The sequence below is a fragment of the Orycteropus afer genome, unplaced genomic scaffold, assembly GCF_000298275.1.
Source record: "Orycteropus afer afer isolate SDZICR_OR568_19922 unplaced genomic scaffold, OryAfe1.0 scaffold00288, whole genome shotgun sequence".
Classification (NCBI taxonomy): Eukaryota; Metazoa; Chordata; class Mammalia; order Tubulidentata; family Orycteropodidae; genus Orycteropus; species Orycteropus afer.
The window spans coordinates 2,650,846-2,666,347 of record NW_006921875.1 but is presented as its reverse complement, the minus strand read 5'-3'; the positions used below and the strand labels follow the sequence as shown (position 1 = coordinate 2,666,347).

Genomic DNA, 15,502 nt, shown 5'->3' with positions numbered 1-15,502 from the left:
AAGATGGAACAATCTTCTTCCATAGTGATACTGCCTCAGAAACCCCAGGAGGGGTTGCTATAAGTCGTGTTTGACTCCATGGCACACAACAACAGCAAACAACAACAACTATGCCTATGATATTGATCTTAATGTGTTCCATTTCATTTTTGACAACTTCCTATTTTCCTAGATTCATACTTTGTACAGTTCATGTTCTGATTATTAATGGATGTTTGCAGCATTTCTTTTCATTTTGAGTCATGCCACACCAGCAAATGGAGGTCCCAAAAGCTTTACTCCATTGGCATCATTAAGGTTGAGTCTACTTTGAGTAGGCAGCTCTTCTCCAGTTGTATTTTGAGTATCTTCCGACCTGAGGGGCTCATCTTCCGGCACTATATTGGACAATATTTCAGGGCTATTCATAAAGTTTTCCAGTAATATATCAGACAGTGTTTCACTGCTATTCATAGGGTTTTTCACTGGCCAATAATGCTTAGGCCAGCGATGCCTAGGATATCTGTATTCAAGTATTCCATTTCATTTTTGACAACTTCCAATTTTCCTAGATTCATACTTTGTATATTCCATGTTCTGATCATTAACGTATGTTTGCAGCTGTTTTTTCTTATTTTGAGTCATGCCATATCAGGAAATGAAGATCCTGAAAGCTTTACTCCATCCACGTCATTAGGGTTGCCTCTACTTTGAGGAGGCAGCTCTTCTCCAGTTACATTTTGAATGTCTTCCAACTGCAGGGGCTCATCTTCTGGCACTCCATCAGATAATGTTCTGTTGCTATTCATAAGGTTTTCAGTGGCCATATTTTTTGGAAGTAGATTGCCAGGTCTTTCTTCCTAGACTCTCTTAGTCTGGAAGCTCCACTGAAACCTGGCCACCGTGGGTGACCCTGCTGGTATTTGAAATACCAGTGGCATAGCTTCCAACCTCACAGCAACATGCAAACTACCACAGTACAGCAAACTGATAGATGAGTGGTGACCATAAGCCACCACATATAAACCAGTAATTTCCTTTTAATTAATTGTTAACATATATATTTTAGATTCTTTTTCTGCTGTGATAAATAGATTTTACCAAAATATTTTCCATTGCAACATTGTTCACATGAACAATTCAGTGACATTTTTGTTGTGCAACCATCACTATTATTGATTTCCAATTTTTTCCATCAACTTTAACAGAAGTTCAGCATCCCCTAAGCAATGAGTCCTCCTTTCTCCCTCCCTCCTTCTTACTCATAGTCCCATTTATTTCTTGGAACTGCTTTCCAAATTTGCTTATCATCCATGTGCAAGGGCTGTGCTAATCTTCTCTGTATTGTTCTAATGTTAGTACATATGCTGTCAAAGTGAGCACTCTTATTTTTAAACTGGTTTTTCAGTTCACTGGCTAACACAGAAATTCCACCTGCTATAGAATCTATTTATTTCTCCCTAGCTGTGTTTTTCTAGAACCTTATTTGATTATTTTTTTCCTCAGCCAAACTGTAAGCTTCCCGAGGGGAGGCTTCTATAGCAAATGAAATCCCTCTGGATGGTACACACAAATGCTGTCCAACAGAACTTTTTGCACTGATGGAAATGTTTTATATCTTTGCTCCAATATGGTAGCCACTAAATCAAAAAACAAAACCAAACTCACTGCCGTGGAGTCGATTTCAACTCATAGCGACCCCTTCTTGGGTTTCTGAGGCGATATCTCTAAGGAAGCAGATTGCCCAACCTTCCTTCCAAGGAGTGGCTGGTGGGTTTGAACCACCAGCCTTCTGGTTAGCAGTCAAATGCCTTAGGCACTATGCCACCTGGTAGCCACTAGTCACAAATTATTATTATATATTATTATTGATAATTATTGGTCATTGGAATGCAAAAGTTGGAAACAAAGAAGAATCATTGGCAGTTGGAAAATATGGCCTTGGAGATAGAAATGATGCCAGAGATCACATGATAAAATTTTGCAAAAGCAATGACTTATTCATTGCAAATACCTTTTTACAACAATATAAAGGGTGGTTGGACATGTGGACCTTACCAAATGGAATACACAAAAATCAGATTGACTGTATCTGTGAAAAGAGGGGATGGAGAAGCTCAATATCATCAGTCAAAACAAGGCCAGGAGCTGACTGTGAAACAGACCATCAATTGCTCATATGCCAATTTAAGTTGAAGCTGAAGAAAATCAAAACAAGTTCACAAGAGCCAAAATATGACCTTTGAATTGTACAAGTGAAAAATGTTGACTTGGCAAGTGTTGTGTTATTATATTTTTACAACAACAACAACAAAATGGAGTTAGTATGTACCCTGGGCATGGGAAGATTAAGTGAGGTATCTCTGCAGGCACTTGGCACACAGTAAGTGGTCAAACGTGCAAACTAAAGCTTAACTGCTAATTATTATGAGAATTCCACCTACTGGTAGACAAGACCAAGCTTATAGAGTTTGGGCTCCACCCTTCCATGAAGGTGGGACCTTCCTTCTAAATCTCCCCTAGATGCCAGGCACTACCTAGGAGCTCTGGTGGTGTAGTGCCTAAGGCATTTGACTGTTAACCAAGAAGGCTGGAGGTTCACACCCACCAGTCACTCCTCGGAAGGAAGGTTGGGCAATCTACTTCCGTAGTGATACTGCCTCAGAAACCCAAAGAGGGGTCTCTGAGTCAGGTCTGATTCGACGGCAGTGTGTTGCATTTGTGTCATGTTGCCTGGGCCACAGGGAGCACAGGAAGAAGCCCTGCCCTGTGTAATGAAGCTAGAGGTGTTGGTCATTTCACATGGGTTTGGTGAAGCTTCTTTTGAGGTTTTCTCTCTAGAAAACCAGACATACACCTTGCAACCAGCAGGTTGGCTTAAGACAGACATCTCAGGTTTCTATGTGAGGTCATGGAAGAGGCACCTGACACCTTAACTGGCCCAGATCAGCTGTGCCCTGACTGCCTTGGTGAACTCAGGGGTCAAGTGCGTCAGTCTGTGGCTCCTGTGAGTCAGAGCAAAGGGAAAGAGGGGCCTGTTTGCAGGGGCTTCATGTCCAGCTATGCCATTTAGGGAATCGCATCAGGGGGAACTCTGGTAGCGTAGTGCCTAAGGCACTTGACTGCTAACCAGAAGCCTGGCGGTTCAAACCCACCAGTCACTCCTTGGAAGGAAGATGGGGCAATCTACTTCCGTAGTGATACTGCCTCAGCAACCCAAGGAGGGGTTGCTATGAGTCGGGTCCGACTCAACGGCACATAACAACAACAACAATTGCATTGGAGAGCTCTGGTGGCATAGTACCTGATGCATTTGACTGCTAACTAGAAGGCTGGCGGTTCAAATCCACCAGCCACTCCTTGGAAAGAAGATTGGGAAGTCTCCTTCCATAGTGATACTGTCTCAGAAACCCAAGGAGGGGTTGCTATGAGTCGGATCCGACTCTATGGCAGTAGCATGTTACAGCATCAGTTCCATCAGGGAGTCCCTGGATGGCACAAATGGTTAAGAGCTCAACTAACTAGCTGAAAGGTTGGTGGTTCAAATGCACCCAGAGGCACAATGGAAGATAAGCCTGATAGATCTGCTTCCTAAAGGTCACGGCCTTGAAAACCCTACGGAGCAGTTCTATTCTGCACACATGCGGTCACCACAAATCTGAATTGACTCCACAGCAACTAACAACAACAACGGAGATGACATAGATGAGCCAGAGCCAGGCCGGGTACCCTGGGCATGGGCAGAGGTGCAATAGAGCTTCCTCTGTCTATGGAGCCTTTTAGGAGCCTTTTAGGAGCCTCAGGGGACAAGTTCCTCATCCCCTGCCCTCCAGTCACGTGGGCCTCAGCCTCACTTGCTCTTTCTGCTCCTCCCACCACAGGGCCTTTGCATGTGCCATCCCAGCTATCTGAAATGCTCTTCTCTTTCATCTTCCCACGTGGAACTGCTTTCTGCCCAGGCCTCACCCACTCCTGACTCATTAAATCCCCAAGGATGAACTTTCTGATTACCAGCTACTTCTCTCAAGACATCACAGTTGTATGTTTCACTGCTTGGGAAGTATGGGGCTTATGTCTGTCTCCTTCACTAGACTATAAGCTCTCCAGGGGCAGGGGCTGGGCAGGACTTTATTCCCATTGTGTCTTCAGCATCTAATTCAGGGCCTGGCTGCCTGGAATGTTCTTCCCCTAGATCTATGTAGGTCTTGCTTCCTCTCAAAATTTAGGTCTCAGTTCAAAAGTCCTCTAGGATCCCCACTCCCCTCTGTAAGTCACTATCTCACTTATTCTGTTTCTTGTGTCTTCTTGCCACATGATTGTTTCTACCACTGTATTCTCAGCAGCATGATTAGGGCCTGGCAAGCAGAAGTAGTCAATAAGCACAGTGTTTGTGGCCATTGTGTAGAGATTGTCTGTCCCAGGCCTGTCTGGGAGTGTTTCCTAGCTCCTGAATCCTTGTAATTCATTGCACACTTCTTGAGTTCTTATCCCCTACCTGATGTTAGCCATGAGCCAGAGAGTCAGGTTAGGTTCTTGCCCCAGGAGTATCAGACTGTCTGGTTCTGGAGTGTGGGTCACTAGGACACTTGGATGGTGCCCACAGATCATGTCCTACCTCATGAACTAGAGCTTTGCTAGGAAGGTTCAACTCCCTGCCTTGACCTTGGTACTCAGTATGGAGTTCCATGGACCAGCAGCATCACATGGGAGCTTGTTAGAAATGCTGCCTCTCAAGACCCATCCCAGCCCTCAGCATCTGCATTAAGATACTGCCCCCCCCCACAAGTTATAATAACTTCTTAGCCACAGCCAAACACCCTGAAGGAGTGAGTTGTTGGGCCCATGGGCTTGGGACCACCGTTGCAGGAGACATCAAGCTCAACTGGGATAACATGCTATACAATAACATTGTTCTGCACCCTACTTTGGTGAGTAGTGACTGGGATCTTAAGAGCTTGTGAGTGGCCATTTAAGATGCAACCATTGGTCTCTGCTTGTCCAGAACTAAAAAGAATGAAGAAAACCAAAGACACTTGGAAACAATTAGTCCAAAGTACTCATGGAGCATGCGAAACTCAGGTTTCATGACCCTGAAACCAGAACTAGATGTTGCCCAGCTACAACTGTCAACCACTCGGAAAGGGATCAGTGCAGGAGATCCTGGATAGAGTAGGAGAAAGATGTGAAACAAAACTTAAAATCAGGCTTTCTGGTCTGATAGAGATTGGTGAAACTCCTGAGCCTATGGCCCCTACTCACCTTTCGGGCCTAAAATTGAACTCACTCCCATCGCTTCCAGCCAAACAATAGGCAGGGCTACAAGATGAATAATTACACAGACAGGTACACTCCTTAGGACTATCAACTCTGGGAGACCAGAAGGGAGGTTTCTGCACAAGGAAATAACTCAGAGGGTAGGAATGCATGGGAAAGAAGGACACAGGGAAAAGCCAGCTGCAGGGAGGAAGTGGGAGGAAGGCTGCTGCATTGTGGGGATTGCAATCAATGTCATGAAACAAAATGTGTATGAACTGTTGTATGGAAAATGAATTTGTTCTGTAAACATTCACAATACTACTATTACTAATAAAATACCCCACCCCCTGATGATTCCTGTGCACATTAAAGTCTGAGAAGCACTGTGCTAGGAGCTCTGTGACTATACCACCATGGGAGGGGGAGCACAGCAAAGCAAATGACACTAAAGGAGGGGTAACTAGTCAGTTGTTCCCCTCTAGCCAGAGAGTCCCAGGATAGATGGCAGTACCCTAATGGGGAGAGCAGCCCCAGACAGCCCAGTAGGATGTAGATCACCTGAACACCATTTGAGTGATGCCACATGGTAAGTTCCACGCTGGAAGGTGGGTGTAGGAGGCAGAGATGGGAAGAAGATCACCAACATTGCAGGGGGTGGGGGTGAGAGTGCTCTGTGGGAGGGATGAGCCTGGGATTTGGGTTTCCGTGTGTGTGTGTGTGTGTGTGTGTGTGTGTGTGTTGTTTGTTTTTATTGTGAAAATATGCATAACAAAACATACGCCACTTCAACACTCTCTGCATGTCCATGTAACCAACACTGATTGCATTCTTCACATTGCGAAACCATCTCCTATCCTCTTCCCCATCATTCCACTATCACTGACATAACCTGAATTCCCCCTAAGGGAAAATTACCCATTCCCCTCCCTCACACCCCTGGTAACCACTAATAATCTTTGGTTTATGTATGTTTGCTTATTTCATATAAGTGAGATCATACAGTATTTGTCCTTTTGGAACTTCTTTCTTTCTATATATAATTTGTGATTGGGGTGAAAATTAACATAGCAAATGTGTTTTTCATTCAATGAGCCTGGGACTTGGAGGAAGATTGACTGGGTCTGTATCACTGCTTTGTGACTTCTTCGCTTTATGGGACTGAGCAAGCCCCTCAGCCTTTCCAACCTCAGCATCTCCATCTATGAAATGGGTTAATAATTTTCCTCTTACAGAGGCTGTTGGGAAAATCAAATGAGAGAACATACAGAAAAAGGCCACTCGTCAACAAAGTGCTGGACAGTAGTATTTATTGTTACAGTGTTAAAATTCCACCCTTGGGAAGACATTTCGAGTCCAGGACTAGCAGCTAAAGGTCAGGAGCATTATCTTCATTCCTGGGCAACTTGTTTCCTTTGCAGCCACAAACTCCCCTTGTGCATTAGGGCTCAGGGAGGTCTCCCCACCCACCAACCACAGGTAATAGTAGTAGGTTCAGAAGTTGCCATTTTCCACGAGGTTTCTATTCCCTGCCACCCTGCACCCAGGAGCCTGGGGAACCTCAGAAGCAGAGAAAAAGTCACAGCCCATAGAACATGAGGGTTTTGATGGGAAGAGAAGGGCTGGGCCTGAAGCATGGGAGTTCTTCCCAGGTGGGCAGGGGAGGGTCTCAGTGCTTCTTACATTCTGCCAAGACCCAGCCCTAGTCAGTGGCCCCGAGATTTGGGGCTGCTGTGCAGAGGTGCCTCCATGCTAGCTGGGCTGTGTGAGAGGCTCTCTCCCCCTGTGTCATCTCGCCTAGGGCTTCCTGTGTTTATTCCTGCTTCTTATAGCCTATGATCTTATAACAGTGATGCTGACAGACAGACAGATAGACTTCTGGGAGAAAGGCACAGCTCAGCCAAGAACAACAGGGCCTTTTAAAAGCTGAGAGTTTGCTAGGCAGGTGATTTCCATTGGCTCTGGCCTAAGACTTCTGGGAGGAATGTGGGATATCTGTCCCTGGGTGGGGCAAACAGTTAACTGCTTAGCTGCTAGCTGGAAGGTTAGAGGTTCAAATCCATCCAGAGTCCTTCAGAAGAAAGGCCTAGGGATCTACTTCTGAAAAACCAGCATTTGACAACCCTAGGGAGCAGAGTGCTGCTCTGACACACATGAGGTTGCCATGAGTTGGAATCAACTCGATGGCCATTGCTTCTTTGGTCCCTGATTCTCCCCAACTCCTGGCACTGACTCCCCCTTTTCAAAGGACTAGCACCTATGGGCACAGGTGACAATATCTTACAGAGAAACACATTTGTATTTTCCCCCGGCCCAGATATCACATCACCCTTTGAGGACCAGGACCATGACTGGGGCTGTTTGGACAGGACATGGCAGGTCAGGGTCCTGTAGGTGGCCACCCTGCTTGCCCTTGCCCATCGACCACCAAGATGTCTATGCCAAGTCTTCTTCCTGCCCTGCTCCTCTTGCCCACCCCTGAAGCAGCGTTGACATTTAAGATCATTCCAGACAACAAAGCTCACCTGATTGGACTCCATGAAGATTCGTGTAATTTACCAGACCATCCTCTTGTTGAGAAACCAGCTCCAAATGCTTGCCAGGCTGCCCAGGTATGGGGAGCGGCCCTCATGAGAGCAGGTGTTTTCATAGCATAACCTGCATTGAGGTTGCCCATGTTACCCCAGGCCTTTAGGTCTATTACTGCAAATTTGGGGGGGCAGAATACCATTTGTCCCAGGGATCCTTCAATTGTCAACTTTCCCATCTTCTTCCCAAAAGGATTGAGTCAGGCTTCATTTCTGATGACTTGAGTGAGAGGTGCTTTCACATAACCAGATCTACATTCAGGCCCCTCTGCCAACCATGCTCATGTCTGCCTGGGCACCCTGCCTTTGCTACCTGCCCTCTGAAGGCAGATTCAGGAGTGACCTGTGGAATCAGATGAGAGGGAGTTTTTACCTGTTGTCTTTGAGCTGTGGGCTCTGCAACTTCAGGGCCCTCTGTGTGTGGCTGAAGGGCTTGAAGATCCCAGGGTTTGAAACCTAAGCAAAGCTAAGCCCCAGACCAGAGGTTGGCTGCTTGGGGCCTGGAATCAGAAATAGAATGCTGGAGGTCCAACATTCTGTCGCAAAGGGGACAGACACCCACTCACCAACTAGGCATCTGGCTCAGTAGTAAGAAAGGCTGTGCTTATGTTAAGGTTAGGGTCAACACTGTGGTCTTCAGCATTAGAGAGGACTAATTTGCAAGTTTGTTAATTAAGACTTGGTTTATGGATTTCCCATAGAGGAAAATAATTTGTTGGATTGAAGAACAGGTGCTGTGACAGTTTGTGGAGGCTGGGACCTGCTGCAAATTTTGGAAATCCAAACTTTTCATTGACTCCTGATGCAAATGGCTTTGACTGAAGCCAAGCATCTTGGTTCAAGAGGTGGTTTGCTCTGATAACCGATGTGCAAGTAGAAGCCAGATGCATTGTGTTCTTCCCTGACCATCACTCAGCAAAGTCATCTGATCAACGAAGTCAAGCCTGAAAACCTGAGTCAATTGGTTTTCCAGGCTTGTGCACGTGGGAGACCCCCCTTTTCCCTTTTTATTTTTTGTTGAGAGAAGCTGGGGGGATCTTGGAGAGGCTGAACATTAAACATTCTATGTCCTCCTTTTGCACATTGCTCCAACCAAGACAGCTGGTTAGAAGTAGTTCAACATGAGCTCTGTGTTTGGAAACAGGAAATCAGACATACCTTATTTCCACCCCATAACTTCCCACCTGTCTCCTGAGAGGTTACAAAGTGTGTTACAGACATTAGCAAGTGTTAATCCTCCCAACATCCTTGTGGGGGAGGGAAGGAATCAGAAGTATTATAGATGAAGACATTGAGGCACAGAGAGGTGAAGCCACTGGGAAGAAGCCACACAGCACAAACAGTGGCAGAGTCAAGAAAAGAACTTGAAGTTCTCTTCACCACCACCTTAACAACTTTGCTTTGTGGGATTTGTGCCTCACTGACGGTACTGATAACCACAATCTATGTTTCAGGTGACAGAGACATCACAGCATGAGTTTGTTTCACATTGGCACACATTTCCCCACCCCAAATCCCAAACCAATTGCCACGCTTGATGCAGCTGACAATAACCAATCTCAATCATCTCCAGTCTTTAAGGGTCCTTACAATATCCTTTGTCCTGATGACTAAATAGCTACACTTCCTGGAAAGTTTGATGTTAAGCATCATCCTTGCAAGGATCAGTCACCTGGTCCCATGTAGTGTAGCCACTCCTGTAGCCCAAAGGATCAAACAGCTCTTCAACATGCCTTCCTATGTGCAGTAGGGCTTTTAGAGTGGAGGGAAATGACCAGCATCCTCCCAAGAAAGATGCAGTGACCCAAGTTGGGAACCAAGTTGTCAGTCATGGGGGGCAGAGATGCTAGAGCTGAGCCCTCCCTCAGTCTGACATCTCAGCAAGAGCAACACTTCCTGCCACCCAACCAGCCAGAAGGATGCCTCTGTTGACTGGTCAGCCTCCACTTTGCTTGCTCCTGGTACTGTCAGCACTGGGCTTTGGTGTATCTGGTTGGAGAGCTCCCTGCTCCTCCTGGGTGGGTGTTTTGGAAAATTGTGGACCTCTTTCCATCTTGGCAGTTCAATGCAAGGACAAGGGGCCATATAGATTGCTCAGTGGCTGACAGACAGTCTGCACGTACTGGATGAAGAAGAGGCCGGGCACTCTGAGAGGTCCGGTCTCCTTCCATGGTGCAGGACAGTCCATGTAGCATTGAAAACAGGTGGGCTGGTCTCATGTCTCTTCCTGGTGCTCTTCACTGCAATTGCAGTCATCTGTCAGGATTTTGCCCAAGAGTCGAGGAGCATCATCAGCCTGGAGGAAGGGACTGCTGCCCAAGGTCACTATGTACAGTGGTGATGGCATCTGAGGTCAGCTGGTGTCCTTCCTCCTTGGACCTCTCAGTGTTGGGTCTAGTGGGGCCATTGGTCCTTATACATTGGTGACCTCCAGGCTGTTGTAGCCTTCCAGACAGCACTGCTCTGGCCTGCCCTGGAGGTCATCGTCTCCACAGTCTTCATTTTGGAGAGAGCCATAGTCATCGTGAAAATCGAGGTCTTTGCTGGTGAAGCCCCTTCCTATCTTCCCCAGGGGCAGCTGGGAAGAGAAGAATAAAATCAAAGGAGGGGAAGAAGAGAAACAATGGTAGTTTTTCTGATTTGGGAAACATGGGATCTCTAATTCTACCCTAAGTTGCTATGTGGCCTTAGGTAACTCATCTAATCTCTCTGTGCTCCTATCAAGGAGTCCTGGTGGCTCTGTGGTTAAAGTATTGGGCTGCTGACCCTAAGATCGGCAGTTTGAACCTACCAGCCGCTCTGCAGGAGAAAGATGAGACAGTCTGCTTCATAAAGATTTGCAGCCTTGGAAACTCTATCGAGAAGTTCTAATCTGTCCTGTAAGGTCTCTGTGAGTCAGAATCGATTCAGTGGCCGTGGGTGGGTGCTCCTATCAGTAATAATACTCCACTGTTCAGGGATAATGAGAAGATTTTATGAGTTAACATCAGGAGAGAGCTTTGCATTCTCAACTGGGAGGTACCAGATATTCGCCAGTTGCTGTTGAGTTGATTCTAACTCATGGTGACCTTAGGTTTCAGAGTAGAACTGTGCTCCATAGGGTTGTCATGGCTGTGATCTTTCAGAAGTAGATGGCCAGGCCTTTCTTCCAAGGTGCCTCTGGGCGAATTCAAACTACCAACCTCTCAGTTAGTAGCCGAGCGCTTAACCATTTATGCCACCCAGGGACTCTAATGACAAATATAGTCAGTCTCATTATCCTTGAAAGTCTCCCCTTTCCTCCTTGGAGGAAAGGAGAGTTGAGAACAGGCATAAAGGAGGAGGTGAGAGAATGTCTGAACACGGGCATGCGATCCAGCTCATTCCCAAATTAAAAAGAACCACATTCTAGTGCTGCCTGGTGTGGCAGAAAGAGGGTGGGTTTGGAGACTCACAGGCCTGGGTGTGGATCCCTGCTGTGCCATGTCCTAGCTGTGTGACCTAGGACAAGTCACCTTGTCTCTCTGAGCCTCAGTTTTCTCAGCTACAAAATGGAAATACAAGCATACCTCGGAGATATTGCAGTTTTGTTCCAGTCCACAGCAATAAAATGAGGATCACAATAAAGTGAGTCATACATACTTTTTGGTTTCCCAGTGCATATAAAAGTTATGTTTACATTATACTGTAGTCTATTAAGTGTGCAATAGCATTATGAAAAAGTTTGAAATATTGTGAGAACTACCAAAACATGACACAGAGACATGAAGTGAGCACATGATGTTGGAAAAATGGTGCCAATAAACTAGCTTGACGCAGGGTTGCCATGAACCTTCAATTTATAAAAAGATGCAACATCTGCAAAGCGCAATAAAGAGAAGCGCAATAAAAAGAGGCATGCCTATAGTAATTCCTACCTCCCAGAGCTGTTACAGAGAGTAGAAATCAGATCTGTAAAGCACAAAACATAGGGCTGGCACAGAGCAGGCACTTCATGAAAAGCAGTGATAATTATTACACACAGTAGGTCCTCAATAAATATTTATCTCCCATTTTGAATGTATCTCTACTATCATAGCCATGCTAGTGTTTTGATATTACTCATTTACTTTGCTACCTTTCTTTCTAGACCAGTTTTTCTCAATTTTTTTTTTTTTCAATTGTTCCCTAAGGAAATTTTTTGGAGGGGTTAGGGTGAGGAGTCCCTGGATGGTGTAAATACTGGAATGGTATAAACACACTTGGCTGCTAACCAAAAGGTTGGTGGTTTGAGTCCATCCAGAGGGGCCTCGGAAGAAAGTCCTGGCCATCTTCTTCCCATAACTCAGCCACCTGAAATCTCTGTGCAGTGCAGTTCTACTCTGATGGCATGGGGCCACCATGAGTCGGAATTGACTCTCTGGCAACTGGTAAACGAGGCTGTTCAGGGATTTCTATTTCCTAATCACACCTCACCATGAAATTTTAATACCACAGATTTGCTGTGTATCTGTTTATGTACCACACATATATCTAGGCTTTATATATGAAAAGAGTAAGTGTTTTGCCCACTCCCAGAAAAGTTTTCACCCCTTTGAGGGTGACAATGCCCAACCTGAGAGCACTGGTGGTAGGGGTGGTGACCGATGCATACTCATGCCCCATTCTGAGGATGGTGCCTGGACACAGTCAGAAACTAAGCAGTGTTTGCTGAACGTTAGAAGAACTTTTGGGTTACCCAGTCTGCCACCCCTGTCTTCCCACTTCCATTTAGGAAGTTGGGTTATAGTCAGACTCAAACTGCACCTCTTTTCATACTGTTTTGTTGGAATCAGCAGAAACGCATCTCTTACTGTTGGGGTTCAAAACAGAAAGCAGGTGGTTCTCAGAGTTTGGGGCACGTTGGCGCCCTCTGGACAGGTTGTATGCAGGCTTCCACTTCACCCCAGAGACCTTCAGCTTCAAGTGTAGGGGGGCTCAGAATCTCCATCTTAAGCCATACCCCCCTCAAGTGGTTCTGATGCAGGCAAGTGAGACCTGAACTTTTAGATACACTATGTTAAGCCTTGTGGAAACCTTTGCACTGTGCCGTAAGCATCCTGCAGAGTCCTTGAAGGTGGCTGCCAGGATCTCTCTCCTAGGTGCACCTGTGACCTGGACCATCCTTCAACCTCCACAGGCCAATACAGGAGTCCTAGAGGTGCAGCAGGAAGAGGTCAACTTGGGTCCAGAGGACAAAAGAGACAAGTGAGTGACTGAGTGACTTACCCGGCCAGCCTTGTACTTAATGGCACTGCAGTTCTCCTCCTTCCCAGCCCGAGTGATGCTGGAGGCCCTCCCTGGCGGTGTTCTGAAGCGCTCAGCCTCCCGGATGCCTGCGGAGCTGCGGGGATTACCATCATGAGTCTGCAGGGGAGGCCAGCCAAATACTGCCACCCAGCCAGCCAGACAGACACACACACACACACACTCCCACTGGTGATAATGATCGTAACTGCTGAGATTCAGTGAGTACCTACTATGTGCCAGGAGTCCCTGAGTGGTGCAAACAGTTATTAAGTGCTTAACTATTAACCAAAAGGTTGGCAGTTTGGGCCCACTTAGAGGTGCTTGGAAGAAAGTCCTGATGATCCATTTCTGAAAAATCAGCCACTGGAAACCCCATGGAGCACAATTCTACTCTGACACACATGGGATTGCCATGAGTTGGAACAGACTCAATAGCAACTGGTAGCTGGTAACTATGTGCCATCAGTGTGCCTAGCACTTAATAAATGTAATCCTCTCAACATCCCTGAAAGGTAGGTAGAGGTAGTCCCTGACTTACAACATACCCGAGTTACATCAAACTGTAAAAACTGGTTTTTCTTTTTGTACATTTTATCATTAGGACCTCTGGTGGCTTAGTACCAAGGGCCTTTGAAACAATATATACTACGTACAGTGTTGCAGAGTGTAAGTATCTGATGTTATTCTTGCAAGTATTCAAAGATCAGATTTATAAAGACACTGATAATAAAAGGCAATAATAATGAAAACTAAAAAAGTAAAATGTATTGCATTTATTTCAGAACCAGCTTACATATGACAGAGTTGTCAGCACAGAACCCCATTGTAAATTGGGGGCTAGCTGTACTACCATCCTCAAATTACAGATGAAGACAAGGAGACACAGAGATATGAAGCAAGATCACAGAGTTGATTACCAGTAGAGCCAAGATCTGAACCCAAGTCTCTGAGACTTGCGTCTTGCTCTTAACCCTACAGTATACCTTATCAGGAAAGGGAAGACTTGATAGAAGCATCTTGACATTGTAGCTAATGCTGTGTGATTTAAGAAAGCATCAGAAAAGTTTTCCCCACTCTGCATTTGAAGTCTATGTCTCTGAACCTGACTTGTTGCCTGGAGTTACCACCATTAGTCCTTTCTATCAATTCTCAAACTCACTGCTGTTGAATCGAATCCAACTCATAGCAACCCCTCCTTGGGTTTCTGAGGCAGTATCACTATGGAAGTAGATTGCCCAACCTACCTTCCGTGGAGTGGCTGGTGAGTTTGAACCGCTAACCCTCTGCTTAGCAGTCAAATGTGTTAGGCACTATGCTACTAGAGCTCCCTTCTATCAATTACCACCATGAAAAGCATTAAAGTCTTCTTTTAGAAGAGAAGCTTACATATGCACCTGTGCTACAAAATTAGACACAAAAATAAATAAATAAACTAAGTCTTCTGTTAGACTGTTGTAAGCTGCCTCTGAGTTGCTGCCACCTCATGGTGAGCCCATGCACAGCAGAACAAAACACTGGGTTATGTGCCAGTCCCACGACTGATTGCAGATTAGACTACTGTGACACGCAGGATTTTCACTGATTGATTATCAGAAATAGATTTCCAGGTCTTTCTTCCTAGTCTTTCTTAGTCTGGAAGCACCACTGAAAACTCAACATCACAGCAATGCACAAGCCTTCACTGACAGACAGGTGGCAGCAGCACATGAGGCGCATTGGCTGGGAATTGAACCTGGGTGTCCTGCATAGAAGGCGAGAATTCTACCATTAAAACACCACTGTCTCACTCTGTTAGAATAGGAAGTGGCAGATTGCAGCCCGCAGGCCAAATCCAGGCTGCCAACCGACTTTATAAATAAAGTTTTATTGGAACCCAGCCACCGCCATTTGTTTACATGTTGTGTATGGCTGCTTTCTTGCTCTAATGGCACAGTTGAATACTTGCAACAGAGACCACATGGCCCTCAAATCCTAAAATATTTACCATCTGGCCATTTACAGAAGAAGTTTGCCAACCACTGTGTTAGAACATCAGTGCTGTGGATTAAAAAAAAAAAAAAAAAACCTGAAGCTCCATATGGAATAGAGAACTTGGGCAAAAACCATGGACCAGATCCAGGAGTCCTGAACTTAAGACTTCCCATCCTCACTCTTTCTTTCTTGAGCAAATCACTGTATTTCTTGGGCTCCAGTCTCTTTTTCTTTGACCCAGGACTTGGGCCCAGGTATTGCAGAGAGCTATCTGCATCTTACTCATGGAAAAGAGAAAGCTTTTGAGACCTTCATTTGCTGATGTGGCACCACTCAAATTGAAGAGAAACAGCCGCAGACATCCATTAATCATCGGAACATGGAATGTACAAAGTATGAATCTAGGAAAATTGGAAGTTGTCAAAAAGGAAATGGAACGCATAAAGATTGATATCCTCGGCATT

At 45.6% G+C, this 15,502-nt stretch overlaps 1 protein-coding gene and 1 non-coding gene across 2 annotated transcripts in view; both read right to left on the bottom strand.

Moving 5' to 3' along the window:
• Positions 1 to 1,254: 1,254 nt before the first annotated feature.
• LOC122151011 lies at positions 1,255 to 1,362 on the bottom strand. Its single transcript, XR_006163939.1, has one exon. It is a non-coding gene; the product is annotated as a U6 spliceosomal RNA (small nuclear RNA).
• An 8,871-nt stretch (positions 1,363 to 10,233) lies between these two features.
• KAZN (kazrin, periplakin interacting protein) overlaps positions 10,234 to 15,502 on the bottom strand; it is a 668,025-nt gene continuing 662,756 nt past the window's right edge. Inside the window, exons 14-15 of the mRNA XM_007950754.2 lie at positions 13,047 to 13,161; positions 10,234 to 10,398 (exon numbers count right to left, since the gene is read on the bottom strand). Coding sequence (XP_007948945.1) covers positions 10,234 to 10,398; positions 13,047 to 13,161 — 280 coding nt within the window. The remainder of the gene's footprint in view (positions 10,399 to 13,046; positions 13,162 to 15,502) is intronic.